Genomic DNA, 16542 nt, shown 5'->3' with positions numbered 1-16542 from the left:
TAGCAAGTAGTGAGCATTCTGACATTTAATCATAAAACAGCTGATGTTGCCAATAACATTTCCTATCCAGCAAAGCTCACAATACATAGGTCCCTAGCGCCCAAATAAAATTTGCCAATTGAAGATGTACTGTATTATGTCAGTGTCTGGTGCACCTGCACTTGACTATAAACCCATCTCAAGGAATGAAAAAAATAATAATTGGCTACAACCAAAACACAGCATTGCTGTTGTAACCTTCTTGGCCGACCCTTACAATGCATTATTGTAACTCAATCTGACCAATTTTCAAGCCATGCATTCACTTTACCAGGATCTTCCGCGGAGACGTAAACACTGCCACACCATATTTGGTCATATCGCGTCACCAAGTCTAGGCTACCGTCTAAACATTTTAAGAAATCCTAGTAGGGATGATAAAACGCTTCCAGCATTGTATCAATCTAATCATTCGAAAGCAGGCGCTACATTGTAACTCATTACAGTAGCATCTTTGAATAGAACATTAGAAGTTGATAAGATAGAGGGCAACATGTCATATCAACTAGTCATGCAGCCAGTGATATCACTTCTGGACCAAATCATTCGGAATAAAAGCAGCTAAAACAAGCATCTCATAAAACCCAAGACAGACAGACACACTCCCCAGACATTTGTCTGGTTGATACAACTAGCGAGTAATCAAGCTATTTTGCTTGTCTGGACCGGGTACAGAAATCTCCTCAACATCCATATCTTATTTAGTAAGCTTGAAGATTGGAGACTGGAGAGCTCGCGTGACGAGAAGAAGCTGCATAATTTGATAAATTGACTATACTTACACATCAACCGGAGTGTTGAGGGATTAGAAGAGAAGTAGTGGTGAATGTGGTGCACTGAGGTAGCTAATAATCCGAATTCCCTTCCTCCCCTCCTGGGCTATCTGTTTCTATCCCTGTCGATATGACCATCAGCCTCGCTGTCTCCGCTCGTGCAGCCTGCTCCTCCCGGAAGCCTACCCTCGCGCTCCGTACAATAACAAAAGAGGGTAGATATTGTGCGCGTGAGTATCTCGCCGAGCTCCAGTCTCAAAGGGATGGCGTCTCTCAGCCAATAGTGACGCGGCTCTCACGGCTGGGCCCCCGGGCGGAGGTCTGTCTGGGTCTTGTCTAGATTGACATATCAACGCGACTGTTTTTTTAAAGTGGCGCCGCCGAGATTACCACGCCCCTCTGCCCAACCCACTCATCCCCTCCCCGACTCCACTTTGTCTATACTGCTAATGACAAGTGGTGTGTGTTGTAGGCTATTACAACTATAGGCCTATACACCGCCCCAAGTTTGATGACTATTGTATTGTTTCTTATGTCCCTATTATTTTGCACCTCATTTGTTAACTCTATGATCATTTTAGAGTGAAACTGAAGGGGTGTGGATAACAATGACAGACAACAAGGTACAATGGTGACAAATAGGGCAATTAGTATCTACTTAAAACACTTGTCTTGGGTAATACATTTGATCTACTGTGAGATACATTCGCAGTCACACAACTCTACATAAAGGGGTGTGATAACTTTTTTTCTAAACCAACCGTGTACCTTTCAAAGAGTCAGTACAATTCCATTTTAATGTACCATTTGTATGACATTCTGTGATAAACAAGTGCACTAGCGTGGCATATGTGAATGCTACTACCTCTACCTGAGCCCCAGGCTTTGTGGTACAGGTCGTTAAACAATCGCTTCTGCACCGCAGATCGAGGATCGAGCCCCCTTCAGCTTTTCTCTAAGTTACAATAGAGCTATAGGCATAAAGAACTGTCGTGAAACTCTATATCTAACTCTCCATTGAAAGTGCCATACATACTTGTGTGCACAAATTCTCTCCAAATCCATGTTCAGGGAAATCCAGGGATATTCAAGAAAGTCAGGTCTGATCTGCAACACACACCAAGGGCCATACAGTCAATGTAACATCTTCACTTTGTCTCAGCCTTTCCCTCCATCTCTTTCTTTCTAACTACCCCAACCTAAGCTGACGCCACCATCAAACATAAACTCAGCCAATCCATTTGATCAATTCCTCTTCCTCTTCCACAAGCCTTCCTCTCTTGACCTCTGCCCCTCTCTCAAATCCCTCTCTTGCATTCCCTCCTACTCCAGCTCAAACCCAATGGGGTCACCTTCAACCCCCCTTCTCTCATTACAAAACATTCAGTATTGACATAGGAGGCAGACATACCTTGCATTTTATCACTGATCCAATTTTGCAGGAGGACAATGCTGATGAAGTATTCAGGTGAAGGACTTTTTAAAAAGAAAGGAGGAGCAATTCTAGCCCGATCTCAGATTTGTTGGCTAACAATGACCATAGGAACTGGCAAGATAGCACAAAAAGATATGGGAGCAGGATAGAGCAATTTTTTTTTTTTTTTTTAAAGCCCATTATTCTAACAACAGTTCAATGTCTTGTTGTTCCTAAATGATCACAATCAGTGATGTTACATTCCACTGATGGTCAATATACACTTTATTAGGTACACCCATCTAGTACTGGGTCGGACCCCACTTTGCCTCCAGAACAACCTGAATTCTTCGGGGCAATCTACAAGGTGTCGGAAACATTTCACAGGGATTATGGTCCATGCTGACACAATGGCATCACGCAGTTGCTGCAGATTGGACGGCAGTACATTCATGCTGCGAACAGCCTATTCCATCTCATCCCAAAGATGCACTTTTGGGTTGAGGTCTGGGGACTGCGTAGGCCACTCAAGTAAACTGAACTCACTTTCATGTTCCAGGCAATGTTTTTCCACATTGGCACCGATGATCATACCACGCTCAAAGTCGCTTAGCCCATTCTAACGGTCAATGAAACAGTAACTGAATGCCTCGATGCCTGCTTTATATAGCAAGCCACGGCCATGTGACTCACTGTCTGTAGGAGCGATCCATTTTCGTGAACGGGGTGGCGTACCTAATAAATTAATATGAGTATCCTACAAGCTGTCTCTCATGGCATGACAACACATACAATTATTTAAGTTCAGTATACCCACATAAACATAAGGTTTATACACCACTCAGGGTTGGTTTGTGAGAAAGACGGTGTTGGTTGAGATTTGTGATTAGAATTACAAAGGAATTACAGAGCAGAATTTGAATTAAATCATGTTTTTTTTTTTAGGTGTCCTTGAAGTTCACTGTTAAATGCTTGAAAACAGTTGCTAGTAAGGATACTGGCTCACCACCATTCATCTTCCACTTTGATACTGATCTGTCATCTTGAACCAATTAAAACTGCTTGTGTAAAACATCAAAGTTAATATTTGGCTACTATAACACATTTCATTGTGGAGTCAAACCACTCCCCTAGAACTCAAATTTAAGTTTATGGATTTGCTCTGATTGTCTATACACACATCATACAACCATGTCATGACAGTAGTACTAAGACAGTTTCCTTATACTACAATTTATACACTTTAACAGAGTATATGCACAATTCATAATATAGAGGACCAGAAAATGGTGATGCTTCTCTGTTTTATTCAATAGCAACTACTAAGTACAGAAGTTGTCATTAACATGTTTTGTATGGTTAGGTATTAATGCCCTGTTGGAGCTAGAAACATAAGCATTTTGCTGCACCTGCGATAACATCTGCTAAATATGTGTATGCAACCAATAAAATGTGATTTGACATCTAGGAAAAAAAGGTTTGACAAACCATATCAGGCAGGGTTGCATATCAGCTGCTGCTAGAAGCGTGAAACAGTGACTGCTCTGTTTCCGAACATTCCTTGCATCTTTTTTTCTGCACTAAATGTTATTGCCGGGTCTAGTTACTTAGACCAACCACAGTGACAAAAATACTTCACACTAGAGAAGAACCAGTTCCATCAACTACATATCTGTGGGCATAGCTTTGAATGGAATGCAGAGGCATTCATAAACATATTCTGGAAAGAGAGGGTCGTAAAAATCAGTAGGCCCAAAGCCCTCCAGCAGTGTAAACTCATATCTCTTTGCATAACTTGAACATAACCAGCCACCCATGCTTCTACACTTAATCCTATTTCAGTTGCAATTTCTGAACATATCAGATTAATTGTTTCATGAATTTTCATGAAATATATGTGGAAAATAGTGTGACAAGTGTTTGGCAAGTCAAACAGTGTCATGTGGGGGAAACAATGGGGGGAACTGATAGGATAGGCTTAGGTTGTTAAGGATGAACCAAGCCCTCTTGGGTCCATAGCAAAGCTGTACATATATGCAATTGTGAAAAGGCATGACTTGAGATGGCATTCAAATAACATTTGATCAAGTTGTGTACGTTTTTGAAGCAAAAGCACCCCTGATTCTAATTGCCTTTGGCTTATTGTAAACTAGTAGTTTATGACTACACAAGACACGTACACGTTGCTACAATAGCACAAAGCAGAGATGTGAGGTTGGCGTTTCAGCAGGTAAACTGAGCATTGCCTTAGTCTGTGAGAATGGAAAGAGAACTTTCCCCCAGTCTCACTGCTGCAGTATCCAATGGTACATCACACCTGGGTGGAGAGTAGGCTTTGGCGATATACCGTATGTACCATATACTGGGGTATTTTGAAATACAGATTTTCAATACTGTCCCCGGGCCCCCTAAAGCTCTAAACCTCCCGTGTCGCGGGGCTGCGGTGGTGCGTGCTACACCTCTGCTTATAACTAAGTTAACTATCTAAGATGTGCCAAATAATTTATATCCATCTCAGGGCTCCAGTTATGCAGCTATGTGGCTAGATGGCAAGATTAAGCTTCTTGGTTACAGCAGAGACAATCAATCCCCTACTGTCTAATATTTGTTTTGTGCATGCAGCAAACTGTGAGTAGCCTTTTGAGATAGTGGTCTGTCCTTGCAATTAGTTTATGTTCGCTTGTGCTTGTTAGCATTTAGCTAGCATCCGCTATGGGAATTCGCTTGTAACTCGTTGGGACCCCAACCCCCCCCAAAATAATTTTTTTTCAAAATAAATAGCGGCCCTTGTGTGCACTGACTGTAATACCGTATTTCCCGGTATGGTACAGGAACGGTATGAATATATGAAAATCTGGATACTGCCCAACCCCAGTGGAGAGTTGAATGTGAAAACTTTATTCAGTCCAGGACACAGGAAGACAAGCTCAGTGTTGTTACTAAGCAGTTTGTTGAGCTGAGGAGTGGGGCATGGTTTACTGGTCATGGTTTACTGGGCGACCGAGGCGTGAACGCTCCAGAGGTCTCCAGCATGGTCTTCCGACGCGCCGTCTCTTTGGCGACGTTGTGATTGAGTCGTCGCAGCCGTTCCTAGAGAGAGGGAAACTCAAGTGAGCATTGAATGTTGAAAGTCAGTAGCTTGACATAATATACCACCTGAGTGGCTAGCAGAGCTGCATGAATTCAAAATGCACAGACAAAGCAGAATTGCCATGCCCATTGGAATTAATGTATAGATACATGGGATGAACACTAAGCCACTGAATTTGACACAGTGACACACATAAAAATAGAGTGTTAGGTACAAGGACAGGAGTAAAAGAAGGCCCACAAAATAGTATAAGATACTGCACAGGCAAAGAAAGAAAGCATCCAAGCTCTTGCTTTGAGCCACTGACCTGAGCATTCTGTAGTATGTTGTTGACCAGCACCACCCTGCGTCTTGCATTCAGCAGCTTTTTCACATAGGGGTCCAGGTCTAGCACCACCTTCTGGTGTTCATTTATCCTGCACAACTCTAAAAATGAAGGGATGAGATGAGGATGACCGACAGGATGATTGGCTAATCTCATAAAGAAAATGGATAAGACAGCAGCCATTTTGGTAAGGTATTCAGCTCTTGTTCATGCCTTCAATTGTAGGATTGATTCTGTATATAATTAAAAGCAATGTTTTTTTATGATCTCATGAAAATCAAAGAAGGTTCTGAATAAAGGACATACCTCTTTCGATTGAATTACCCTCAGGCAGCACAGGAGCTTCTAGAAGCCTTACACATGAGTTAAAAAAAATATGTGGTTGTACTAGTCACATCACAGCAGCCTCTGCCTGTCTCACACAATGGTTTTCATTGGCTTGGCTATGGGCTTTCTTTCACAGGGTCAAGTGCATTAACCTGGCACCCATCAACTTCCCTGTTCCCCCAGGAGGGCATAATAAGCATGTAAAAGTAAATAATTTTACCTGTGGCTAGATTGTCTATGTGTTCTCGTAGTTCCACCTGGCTTTCCCTATAACAAGGACACAACACAATAGCATTATTCATAGAGAAATATAGTAAAGTAACAAATCATGACTACTACTACAACAACAGACAGAGTGGTTACAGCAGACGACATTGATATCTGTAGCCTAGGCCTACAGCAAGTAACAAAGTAATGAGGAAAGGACACATTCAGAACATCCCTCCATAAAAACACGCCACTTCGATACAACTTTTCGTAGCAGGTTAGGAGAGCATTTTCTAAAACCCTAACCCTTTTCCTAACCTTAATTTAATTATCTTAACCTGCTGCGTAAGTTCTCCCAGCCTGCTACGAAAAAGTTGTAGCTGAGCCACCAACACAGAGAATAGTGAGGCACTGGACAGAGGAGGCAGACGCAATGCTGCAGGACTGTTTTGAGAATACTGATTGGAATATTTTCATCCACCCAGGACTCATCCATCAATGTTGAGGAATATACATTGTCAGTCACAGGCTTCATTAGGAAATGTTTTGATGTTGTACCCACACAAAAAAAAAAGCCCTTGGTGAACGGAGATATCTGTATCATGCGGAGAGCCCGTACTGCAGCTTTCAATGTCAGCAGAACAAACCCAGATGACTCGGTGACCCGCAACGTGTACAAGGCAAGCAGGTACGAGCTCCACAAATCCATTAGTGACGCAAAAAGACAATACAGACTCAAACTTGAATTTATGTTCGACAACTCAGACTCGCAACGCATTTGGCAAGGACTACAGACTATCACGGACTACAAAGGCAAATCCAGCTGTGTGGTGCCTACTGAAGACTCCCTCCCAGACGAGCTTAACACATTCTATACTCGCTTTGAGGCAGACAATACCGAGCCATCGAGGAAGACACTTGCAGCTCCGGTCGACCAGGTGCTTTCGCTCTCTGAGAAAATGCACAATTTTGAGAGTTGGCAGATGTGTGTGCTGAACAGCTGGCGTGCGTCTTCTCTGACATCTTCAACTTGTCCAGGCTGTAGTCCCCACTTGCTTCAAGGAGCCCACCATCGTCCCAGTGCCCAAGAAAAACAAGGTGACATGCCCAAATGACTATCACCCCAGTGATCATGAAGTGCTTTGAGAGGCTGGTCATGGCCAACATCAAGGCCAGCATGCCAGGCACACTGGACCCACTCCAATTTGCCACCGCTCCAACAGATCCACAGAAGATGCCATTTCCATTGCTATTCACACGGCCATAACACATCTGGACAAGAGGAACAGCTATGTGAAAATACTGTTCAGTGACTACAGTTCAGCATTCAACACTATTGCACCCTCCAACCACCAAGCTCAGAGCCCTGGGTCTGGACACCACCCTCAGCAACTGGATTCTGGATTTTCTGACGGGCAGGACACAGGTTGTGAGGATTGGCAACAACACCTCCTCCACGCTGACGCAACACAGGGGCCCCCCAGGGGTGTGTCCTGTACTCCCTGTTCACCCACGACTGTGTTGCTTTGCACAACACGTTGATTGTTGACTTCAGGAAACAGATGAAGGGAACATGCCCCGATCCACATCAACAGGACAGCAGTAGACAGAGTCAGCAGTTGTAAGTTATTCTGCGTCCACATCAAAGAGGACTTGACCAACAACACCACCACCCTTGTCAAGAGTGTGCAACAGTGTCTCTACTCCCTAAGGCGGTTGAAAAAATTTGGCATACCATCCCGGGTCCTCTCCAAATACTACCAGTGCACCATCGAGAGCGTCCTGACCAGTTGCATCACGGTCTGGTATGGGAATTGATCCGTCCACGACCGCAAGGCCCTCCAACAGGTGGTGAGGACGGCCCATTACGTCACTGGGACCATGCTGCCATCCATCCAGGACATCTACTCGAAGCGGTGCCTGAGGAAGGCCCACAGAATCATCAAGGACCCCACACACCCCAGCCTTGAGCTGTTCACTCCCTTACAATAATAATAATAATAATAATATGCCATTTAGCAGACGCATTTATCCAAAGCGACTTACAGTCATGCGTGCATACATTTTTTTTTTGTGTATGGGTGGTCCCGGGGATCGAACCCACTACCTTGGCGTTATAAGCGCCGTGCTCTACCAGCTGAGCTACAGAGGACCACATTTCTGTATGGACCTCGCTTTGTGCATGGGGGAATTGTCATGCTGAAACAAGAAAGGGCCTTCCCCAAACTGTTGCCACAAAGTTGGAAGCACAGAATCATCTAGAATGTCATTGTCAGGCGGACTGTATCGGAACATGAAGTCTGACACCAAAAGGCTCAGAGAAAGTTTCTATCTACAAGCCAGAATGCTGAATACTTGAACTGGACCGACCACCTGCTGTGATTCTCTGCACCTTAGCACACAGACACACATATTCATGCTTCAGATCCCTTAAAAAAAAAAAAAAGTAGGTGCGTGGATCAGAAAACCAGTCAGTATCTGGTGTGACCACCATTTGCCTCATGCAGCACGACATCTCCTTCGCATAGAGTTGATCAGGCTGTTGATTCTGGCCTGTGGAATGTTGTCCCAGTCCTTTTCAATGGCTGTGCAAAGTTGCTGGATATTGGCGGGAACTGGAACACGCTGTCGTACACGTCGATCCAGAGCTTTCCAAACATCCTCAATGGGTGACATGTCTGGTGACTATGCAGGCCATGGAAGAACTGGGACATTTTCAGCTTCCAGGAATTGTGTACAGATCCTTGCGACATGGAGCCGTGCATTATCATGCTGAAACATGAGGTGATGGCGGCGGATGAATGGCACAACAATGGGCCTCAGGATCTCGTCACGGTATCTCTGAACATTAAAATTGACATATATAAAATGCAATTGTGTTCATTGTCCGTAGCTTATGCCTGCCCATACCATAACCCCACTGCCACCATGGGGCACTCTGTTGACAACGTTGACATCAGCAAACCGCTCACCCACATGTCATCATCTGCCCGGTACAGTTGAAATCGAGATTCATCCGTGAAGAGCCCACTTCTCCAGCGTGCCAGTGGCCATCGAAGGTGAGCATTTGCCCACTGAAGTCGGTTACGACGCCAATCTGCAGTCAGGTCAAGAGCCTGGTGAGGGCGAGCACGCGGATGAGCTTCCCTAAGATGGATTCTGACAGTTTGTGCAGAAATTATTCTGTTGTGCAAACCCACAGTTTCATCAGCTGTCCGGGTGGCTGGCGTGGTTACACGTGGTCTGCGGTTGTGAGGCCGGTTGGACGTACTGCCAAATTCTCTAAAACAACGTTGGAGGCAGCTTATGGTAGAGAAATGAACATTCAATTATCTGGCAACAGCTCTGGTGGACATTCCTGCAGTCAGCATGCCAATTGCACGCTCCCTCAACTTGAGACATTTGTGGCATTGTGTTGTGTGACAAAACTGCACATTTTAGAGTGGCCTTTTATTGTCCCCAGCACAAGAGGCACCTGTGTAATGATCATGCTGTTTAATCAGCTTCTTGATATGCCACACAATTACATTTACATTTTAGTCATTTAGCCTGTCAGGTGGATGGATTATCTTGTCAAAAGGAGAAATGCTCACTAACAGGGATGTAAACAAATATGTGCACAACATTTGAGAGACATTTTCTGGGATCTTTTATTTCAGTTCATGAAACAAGGGACCAACACTTTACATGTTGCGTTTATATTTTTGTTTAGTATAAATTGTGCCTTCCTTTATTATACATATGCTAAAATATTTTTATATTCTACTTAGCCATTTCCTTTATGTTCGTATTCTTATATTTTATTATTTCCTATTGTTGTTGCATTGTCGAGAAGGAACCTGCAAGTAAGCATTTTGTAGGACCGTGTATCCCGTACATACGACTAATTAAACTGTATCGAAGTGACGTGTTTTTAGGGAATCTCCCTCCCTGATAACTAACTAGGAGAGGAAGGGCCGCATCATGGGACTGTCATGATGATGGAGTTAGCTATTGCCGTGTTCAAAACAACTGGAAATCTCCGACTTCCGATTCCAAATTCTCGGAAAGAACCGAGCTCCAACTGAGAAAATCGTATTGAACGGTCATGCCACTCGGAATTCTCTTTCTAGAGCTCCGCTTTCCGACCTGAAGATCACTGACTTTATGATTTGACCTCGTTTTTCCCCAAGTTCCCAGTTGTCTTGAACGCACCACAAGTGGCTAGCTAGCTGTGAATGAAGGGAGCGGTATCTAGCAAGCACATTTGAAATCGAAACACATATCTTGCTAGCTACCTACCTCACTGAATGAACATGAAGATCAAGCTGCTGGACAGCTGGTTTCAAGAGACCAAGCAGTCCTTCTGCAATTGCATCTTTCCCGGATGGTGTCTCCACAACAGCTAGGGCAGCCATTTCTCTTCCTGAACCAGAAGTGATAACAAGAAACGTAAAGCACGCCAGGAAGTAAATCTGTGACGTAGCTGTAAAACCTCTCCATTTTCCCCAGTTAGCACCATTTTGTAAGGAAAGGAGAGAGAGGGAGAACAGGCTGGCCTCCGTGTTTTATATTTTTAGGAAATACCGTTTTAATCACTGTAGCTAGCTAGTATAGTTCATATTTTAGTAGTATCTGAAAGAGTAAGGCGAAATAAAACATCAAGTGAGAAGTGGATCCAGATCTGTCGGTTGCAACTAGCTTAGCTGCTAACTGGTTCATCGCTCAAGCTAACGAGCTTGCTAGCCAAGTGATACACGAGTATCGGCAAACAAGCAACGATCAAAGTAAGTTTTTACAAATAATCGCCTACTGAACTTGTTTGAAACAATGTTGACTGTTTTTAGGAAGAGATTTTCTAGCTAGCTACGTTGGCTAATAATGTTCAGGCTCGATAGGGACACTAGCCTAACAGCGTACAGGCTCCTATTTAGTTTTTCGCACAGTCACAGGCTACTTAGTTAATTCGCTAGTTAACGTAGTTAGCTAGCTTTCGTAGCTACCCCGTCTCTCGTTGTCATTCAAACGCAGTGAAGTCGACTCATTTGCTACATTTGTTTTATGAACCTGACGTGTATGTTGTGCCTTTCGGGAAAGTCCACGATAAGTTTATTTCGAGCTCGTGGCGTGGCCCTTTTGCGTCTTTTCTTCAAAGTATGTATCCAACGTTAGTTGGCAAATGGAAGGATACTAGCTAACTGCATACCACAACTAGTCAAATTTTAACTAGTTATCTACTAACTAAGCTGACCATTTTTCCAACTAAATATAATGTATTGTTATGAAACTAGCAAGTACCTACGACCTTGAATGGTTATGCACAGATGGAATGTAATGGCCAACACTGGTGTATTTCCTTCGTGAAATTGTTTTTCTAACCTATTTTTTCCCTACTACACCCTCCCCTGGCACCTCCCAATTTGACCTATCCCTCCCTCTTGTCTGTCACTTGTTCCAAGGAGTTCCAGTGAAGTCAAAATGAGTGCTCCCTCCTCCCAAAAAGTAGTGCTGAAAAGCACCACCAAGCAGTCCCTGAATGAGCGGTGAGACGCGCTACGCACCCTGACAGCACTAAGCGAGGCGAAGGGCGAAAAAGTGGTACAGACGGCCCTAGTGTGCTCTACTACGGAAGGCCACTGTTGGGGACCAGACATGGACGCTAGACTGCCCGGGGCCGACGTGTGCGCTGCTCACTCAAAATGCATGCCGTATTCAACATTTGCTTACATTAGAAGTTTGCGCTCCAGGCCAACCTTTTGTTTGAGCAGCGCACACTTAGACCCAAGGAGAGAGGGTAACGGTGATGCCTGGTAAGGCGACTGTCCTAGAATGGGCACAGGCCGCACTCCTGATATGCCCCGGCACTCCTCCTCTCTGTGTGTCACACATTGGTGCAGTCCCAAAACATACTGTACGTATGGGAGAGGAGAGAACAAACCAATGAAAAGGGGAGGGTGCGCTCACCCAAAGCACCCTCCCGCTCCTCTCCCACCCTCTCTCTACACACACAACTCTCTCTCAACTAAATGACTGTTTGTTTAGCCATTTGACTCCTTTTCCTCCTCTCTTTGCTACCACTTTCATTTTCAGTTCTCTGTGCTCTGAAGTCTTTCTGTGAGACTAGGTGCCCAGTCCTAGCCCGGACGTGACCAACCCCTCTTCCCTTGAACTTCTCTCTCCCCCTTTTCTTCCTATTCTCATATGTGTGGTGTGAGCACAAGGCACGGTCCGGGCTGTAAGTGGCTGGGTTGCCAGATACCCCTCCAGTCCTGGGCCTCCAACCTCCGCCAGGCCTTTTTCGCAGGCTGATGCCATCAAAACAGGGTGGCGGGGAGGCCTGTAAGTGGCAATCACTCTCCTCTCTTGTCATCTGGTTTCCTTTCTCTCCATTTTCTCTTCTGCCGTTCTCATTCTTGTCTTCCCATCTGTTCCAGTGTTTCTTCTACTGCATTTCTATCCATCTTTCTACTTTGTTTTACTTTAACCTAAAATGTGCTGAATTGCTTCCAGAAAGCATTTTGGGTTGTCAAGTACTTAACAATGAGAGAGAGAGAGCGAAACAAAGAGAGTGAGGTGCCAACAAGCGGGGCATTCATAACACACGCCACAGCTCCTGTGGCCGTGTCCATGGTATGAGAAATGACTTGATTTGGAACCCTCCCCCCCTCCGTATCCTCTCTCTTTCCCTCCTTTTACCCCCTCTTTGTCCCGCTCCCCCTCCCCTCCAAAGCTTCACTACCATGCTGAAGAACAAGGCGCCAACAGCGGTGAGTGTGCGAGCCACCATGCAGCAGCAACACATGGCCAGCGCCCGCAACCGCCGCCTCGCCCAGCAGATGGAGAACAGGCCCTCTGTGCAGGCCGCTCTGCACCACAAGCAGGTGAGACAAGGGGATCTAGCGCAATTAGTCTTTCTGCAATTCCTCACCTTCTCAACAGTATTGGAGGAGACGATCCAAGTCCCTTTCCTCAAACCTTCTCCAATGCATTTTGAGGAGGAATCGGGGAAAGATGAAATGAGGAAGAGCCAAATGGGGAGACATCTGAAGCACTGTAAACAGGTGAGATGGAGAGAGGAATGGGATACCGGACACAGGCCATGTTCTACAAACGTGTAAGAGGGAGATGGGGAACGGGAAAAGGGCTATACACTTGGGAATCACTAGATATTAGGAACTTGAAATGCTTGACGCAGACCTAGTAAGAGAGGGGACCATAGAGCAAAGGTTAATATACAGATCAGATAAATGGCTGTGTTTGGGTCAAGCACTGAAGCGACAATTTGACAAATGCAGCACAAGTGTTCACCACCTCCCTATCCCTGCCACTTGGTATCAACCTTCCACCTAACCCTCCCAGAGCCTGAAGCAGCGCCTGGGGAAGAGCAACATCCAGGCCAGGCTAGGCCGGCCCATCGGGGCCTTGATGCGGGGGGGCGCTGGAGGCCGGGGATTCGCCGTTGGAGGGATGCGGGGGATGACCAGAGGAGGTCTACGAGGCCGCGGCAGAGGAGGAGCCCTGAGGGGAGCTATGGCTCTGAGAGGTGAGCATTTGTAACCACACAGCAAAGCCTACTGGGATTGATGTTTTGCTACAATGTTAGAACTGAACATTTTGGCTTCATAAATTGTTGAAAGACATATGACAAGACGTTTAATGTTTTCTCTGAATTGTTCTACTCTGGGGCTGAAGTATACTTTCCACAGTGATGTCCAGGCTTTTAAGTAGGCCTTGTACTTTTTTTGCATGGGGGAAAGGCAAACTTTATTATTTAAAGGGGTGATGTGATCTCATCTGGAAACTAGCTTGAGCAAATACACCCTGCTGAGTTGAATGGAATACCCCAGCTGTCAGTCCATGTGGATCTGTCAAGAGTATGGCTTCACCCCCTGGTTTACTATCCATCCCCTCAACCTGAGGGAATGTGGCTGTCAATCATCGTGACTCCACCGTCCATAATCCCCCTGCTGTCTTGGTTGGCCCAATATCTTGGCACCTGTTGTGCTACTGAGCATGTGGTGACGGATCTAACAGCTGCACTGTCCCTGCTTATCCACACAGTCACCCCACACCCACTTATACACACTCCCGGTGGAGGGGATTGGGGATTTTAGATGCCATTTAGACAACAACAAAAGTCACAGTAATACTTAGGCCTAAGTGAAATTCATTTAAATACGTTGGCTTTAATTTATCGGGGTTTAGAATGGAATGGTGCAGATACAAGATGTGCACTGCGGTCACATATATGTTGCATACAACGCATAACAGTGGCATTCCAGGATTTTGGTGAATACGAACATAAAATGTTGGTCATAGCATTTGAAGTGATATTAATGTGTTTTCACAGTAGCACAAATTGTTATTCTGTCAGAATACCCCATGCCTAGCTAGAAGTTATTCCAGAATACATGGGCTAGGCACCCAGCAAACACCTCTAACCTGTCTTGTCATGGCTAACGTAAAACAAGTTGGAGTATAACTGACATGCTTAACATGTTTTTCCCCTGCATAGAATTTGAATACTTTAGCTGCTTTAGTTAGGTGTGTTGGTGGCTGAGATGTGGGTCAATGATGGGCATGTAGAAGGTTTTTGTATTCACTTGACAACTTTGTTCTTAAACTGAAATGTGATAAATTGGTTAAATTCCTAAATGCTATCAACATTAAGCTAAGTCACTAGTCAACTGCTCCTTTATTACATCCTGTGTCCTGATAGGGAATCGCCTTTCCCCAGGCATGGGCCAGATGCGTGGCAGAGGGGGTCCAGGCCGTGTGGCCCTCCGTAGGGGAATGCGTCAAAGAGGAGGGGCTGCTGGTCGTGGGGGTGCCTTCGGCAGAGGAGCTGGAAGAGGAATGGGAGCCAGGGGTAAGGAACTGGATTTAGAGTTCGGATTCATTTAATCTGTAAACTGACACGTCACAATCTACTTCAAGTTTCTTGTTTACATGAACACTTATGCAACAACCATTTTGTTAATGCATTGTGACAAATTTTTTTTTGGTGTTGTTGTCCACCATTTCTTTCCCTCCCTCCAGGACGAGGTGGCCTGCGTGGGCGTGGTGGCTTCGCCGGCAGGGGTGGTGGCCGCGGTCGTGGTGGTGGAAGAGGAGGCCGTGGCAGGGGAGGTGGCCCGGGAATGACCCGCGAGCAGCTGGACAACCAGCTTGACGCCTACATGTCCAAGACAAAGGGCAACCTGGACGCAGAGCTGGACGCGTACATGGCCCAGGCTGACCCAGAGGGCATGGAGTGAACCAGGACCTCTACCACAAGAGAGTAGGGACTCCTTGAACAGGCCCACACTGAGACAGTACTGATAACATGATGACACAGAGAGAAGCTTGTATAGTACAATTACACGACACAAACTTAATGATAAACGCACATACGTAAACTCAGTGCAGTGTCTCACACTACATGGCTCAAATTTGACATGTGATCACAACATCGGCTTAAATATAAAACTCACATACTCACTGACACACATGCATACAAACACACTCATTCTAAAATTGTGGGCTTATGAAGAGAACTGTTTGAAATTGACTGTTTTACTGAATGTGGACTTGACCATTCTATCAGTATCATTGCAAAGTAGACTCGCACCTGCACAGTTTAAAACTTTTTCCTGTATGTGCAAGTGTGCATGAAGAAAACAAAGATATTTTAGACTTGAATGGACGACACTGACCGGAGTAGAGACTTAAAGAACCAACACTATCAACACTCCTCAAAGGCCTGCTTTTTGGACTAGAATCTCTCTTGGCATAATCTGTTTTGAAGCTGAATTGGACTATTACCGAACTTTGCGTCTATGTCCATATGGTTAAAAGTGCTTTAGCTCCATCATGTCTAACTAGCATCCACTTCTCATATTTCGTAAACCTATTTTTTACTACCATGTTTTTATGTTAGGATTTGTATTTAGTAATGGATGCTCCTTTTTATTGTTTTAGCAGAAGTGTACAAAGACTTGACTCGAGTAAAAAATCTAATGAAAATGACAAGGGGAATTCTAGAGAGATCATTTATTGCATTTTTGTTCTATTTAACGCCACCAACTTTGCTTCTGGATAATTGACATATGTTGCTGTCTTTGGTTGAAACTCCCCTAACAGCATTTTATGGATGCTTGACATACCAAAAATAGCAACTACACAAGAAGGTGCAAAATATTTCCATCCTGGTGTCAATTGTATGAATTTGAAATGGTCTTTAAAAAAAAACTGTGGTTGTTGAACACCACTCAAATGAAGTGAGTGAGAATGTTTTCAGATTGTGTCCATCTGGATGAAACTATCTAAACTCCAATTGCTATGTAATTCCCTCTCCTTCCATCTGGTTATTGGCAGAGAATAAACGTGTATTGTCATCTTCTCTTAA

General features: G+C 44.7%; 2 protein-coding genes and 1 pseudogene across 8 annotated transcripts; 1 reads left to right on the top strand and 2 right to left on the bottom strand.

The window, feature by feature from the left end:
- Positions 1-1136, bottom strand: part of LOC121586909 — a 36780-nt pseudogene extending 35644 nt beyond the window's left edge.
- A 2377-nt stretch (positions 1137-3513) lies between these two features.
- On the bottom strand, positions 3514-10606 carry LOC121586908 (SNARE-associated protein Snapin). The gene is made up of 4 exons (XM_041903956.2): positions 10458-10606; positions 6190-6236; positions 5625-5743; positions 3514-5316 (listed from the first exon to the last, which is right to left on the bottom strand). Exons 1-4 carry the CDS (start codon positions 10571-10573, stop codon positions 5209-5211), a joined length of 390 nt encoding a protein of 129 aa, XP_041759890.1. The 5' UTR covers positions 10574-10606; the 3' UTR covers positions 3514-5208.
- Positions 10607-10677: 71 nt separating this feature from the next.
- LOC121586906 (chromatin target of PRMT1 protein) lies at positions 10678-16542 on the top strand. Of its 7 annotated transcripts, none has more exons than XM_041903953.2 (6): positions 10678-10942; positions 11615-11698; positions 12886-13036; positions 13515-13698; positions 14893-15024; positions 15195-16542. In XM_041903953.2, the coding sequence occupies exons 2-6, from the start codon at positions 11634-11636 to the stop codon at positions 15410-15412; spliced, it is 750 nt and encodes a 249-aa protein (XP_041759887.1). In that variant the 5' UTR covers positions 10678-10942; positions 11615-11633; the 3' UTR covers positions 15413-16542. The 7 variants fall into 7 exon arrangements, with proteins under 7 accessions (XP_041759887.1, XP_041759886.1, XP_041759888.1 ...); XM_041903952.2 differs by having other exon boundaries at positions 10680-10942; positions 14875-15024; XM_041903954.2 differs by lacking the exon at positions 11615-11698 and having other exon boundaries at positions 10680-10942; positions 14875-15024.

Source organism: Coregonus clupeaformis, chromosome 17 (assembly GCF_020615455.1).
Source record: "Coregonus clupeaformis isolate EN_2021a chromosome 17, ASM2061545v1, whole genome shotgun sequence".
Taxonomy (NCBI): Eukaryota; Metazoa; Chordata; class Actinopteri; order Salmoniformes; family Salmonidae; genus Coregonus; species Coregonus clupeaformis.
The sequence above is the reverse complement of the archived record's forward strand: the minus strand, read 5'-3'. Positions and strand labels throughout refer to the sequence as shown.

Bases quoted from the DNA above. Each gene is read 5' to 3' on its own strand.
- LOC121586908 (XM_041903956.2), bottom strand. From the start codon at position 10,573: ATGGCTGCCCTAGCTGTTGTGGAGACACCATCCGGGAAAGATGCAATT. The intron at 5,744-6,189 runs GTAAAATTATTT...CTTCATTTTTAG, and splicing joins CATAGACAATCTAGCCACAG to AGTTGTGCAGGATAAATGAA. The intron at 5,317-5,624 runs GTCAGTGGCTCA...CCCTCTCTCTAG, and splicing joins ACATACTACAGAATGCTCAG to GAACGGCTGCGACGACTCAA.
- LOC121586906 (XM_041903949.2), top strand. From the start codon at position 11,808: ATGGACGCTAGACTGCCCGGGGCCGACGTGTGCGCTGCTCACTCAAAA. The intron at 11,966-12,885 runs GTAAGGCGACTG...TCCCCTCCAAAG, and splicing joins GAGGGTAACGGTGATGCCTG to CTTCACTACCATGCTGAAGA. The intron at 13,699-14,874 runs GTGAGCATTTGT...GTGTCCTGATAG, and splicing joins GGGAGCTATGGCTCTGAGAG to GGAATCGCCTTTCCCCAGGC.